At 48.5% G+C, this 1,519-nt stretch overlaps 1 protein-coding gene across 1 annotated transcript; it reads left to right on the forward strand.

The window, feature by feature from the left end:
* Nucleotides 1–209: 209 nt before the first annotated feature.
* LOC141022677 (uncharacterized) lies at nucleotides 210–551 on the forward strand. Its single transcript, XM_073498940.1, has one exon. It carries the CDS (start codon nucleotides 210–212, stop codon nucleotides 549–551), a length of 342 nt encoding a protein of 113 aa, XP_073355041.1.
* The last annotated feature ends 968 nt before the right edge of the window (nucleotides 552–1,519 follow it).

Genomic DNA, 1,519 nt, shown 5'->3' on the forward strand with positions numbered 1-1,519 from the left:
CAACACCAACCCACGATCTGCACAACCGCATCGTCAGCGAGATCGTGCAGTTCATCCGATGCGGCCACTCCCACTCTGCGTCCTCCCCTTAAATTCAGACCCCTGCCAAAGGCCTTCTCATCCACAACAACACAAGTATCCATTGCGTTGCCACCAAATCGCTCCATCACATCCATCTCCATGAAAAACACCAAGCCCTACTACCGGCCATGGCGTTCGCCGAGGAGTACCAGGGCGTGGACGCCCGCGGCAACACCAAGTTGCACGTCATCCACACCAATGACAAGAAGCAGATGGCGATCACCCTCGCGCAGTACGAGCGCCACCTCAGCCTCCAGCGCCACAAGATCGTCGGCATTGATTTCGAGTACAACAACGAGCCTGAAGCGACGCAGAAAACTGCCCTCTGCCAACTCTCCATCGGCAAGAAACACCCGGTGCTGCTCTTCCAACTGAGCGCCGCTGAAAGGTGCACCGTCTTCGACAACTTCCTCACCGACCCCAGGTACACCTTTGCAGGCTTCTGCATCGACGGGGACAAAAAAGGCTAGAGTGCGTCATCTGGAGGTCGCTAACTTCGTTGACATCCAGAAGGAGTGGAGGGTGCCCGAGGCAACCAAGGAGTTGGACTCCCTTGGAGACATCTCCGCCATGCTCATCGACGACTACTACAACAACATGAAGAAGAAGATCACCGACGACGAACACAAGCACTGGGCCACCCTGCCTCTGTCCATGAGGCACATCGAGTACGCGGCAAAGGACGCCTACGCAGCGTACAAGATATGGAACCGCATCACCCTCACCCAGGACGGGCTTCGCCATGCAAAGCTGGAGAAGAAGGAGCCCCCCAAGAAGCGCGCCAGGAGCAGCTGGGGATGGGGAGACGCTAACTGGTGAAGAAGAAGATGGTGCCGGCCAAAGAGCCAACAATGCCAACGTTGTTTTAGAATTATCATCAAATTTTCTTTATGTTGTTTGCTTATGTATCGTTAGTTTGCTTGTGATCATTTGCTTTTGCTGAACTTAGTTTGCTTGCCATGCAGAATCGCTTGTATTGATGAACTTTGATTATGTTAGATTGCTTTCTGTTGAAATTAGTTTGCTGATGATGAACTTGTCGTACAGAATGCCCGTGATAATTTGTTTTCTGTTGTTTGCTTATGTATCATTAGATTCGAGTAGTGCACAAAACGAAATAAGATGCAGTGCGCAAATAAGACGCATGCAGTGCAAGTTGTGTACCAATGCAGTACAGACTCTATCGAATGAAGTTTACACATAGCCAATAAAGCAATGCACGCCCCTAAATTTGAAAAAACTAATCCATAAGAGAAAAAACACAAAAAGAAAAATGCGATCTGTATATGTAGTGCGCAAATATATGAACGTGCATTACAGAAACGTAATCAATGCAGTACAAGTATGATTTACTAAGCAGTGCACTCCCCTACATTGGAAAAAAGATTACATAAGAGCAAAAACACGAAAACAAAAATGAGAATTGTGCATGTCGTAC

Source organism: Aegilops tauschii, chromosome 5 (genome assembly GCF_002575655.3).
Source record: "Aegilops tauschii subsp. strangulata cultivar AL8/78 chromosome 5, Aet v6.0, whole genome shotgun sequence".
Lineage (NCBI taxonomy): Eukaryota > Viridiplantae > Streptophyta > Magnoliopsida > Poales > Poaceae > Aegilops > Aegilops tauschii.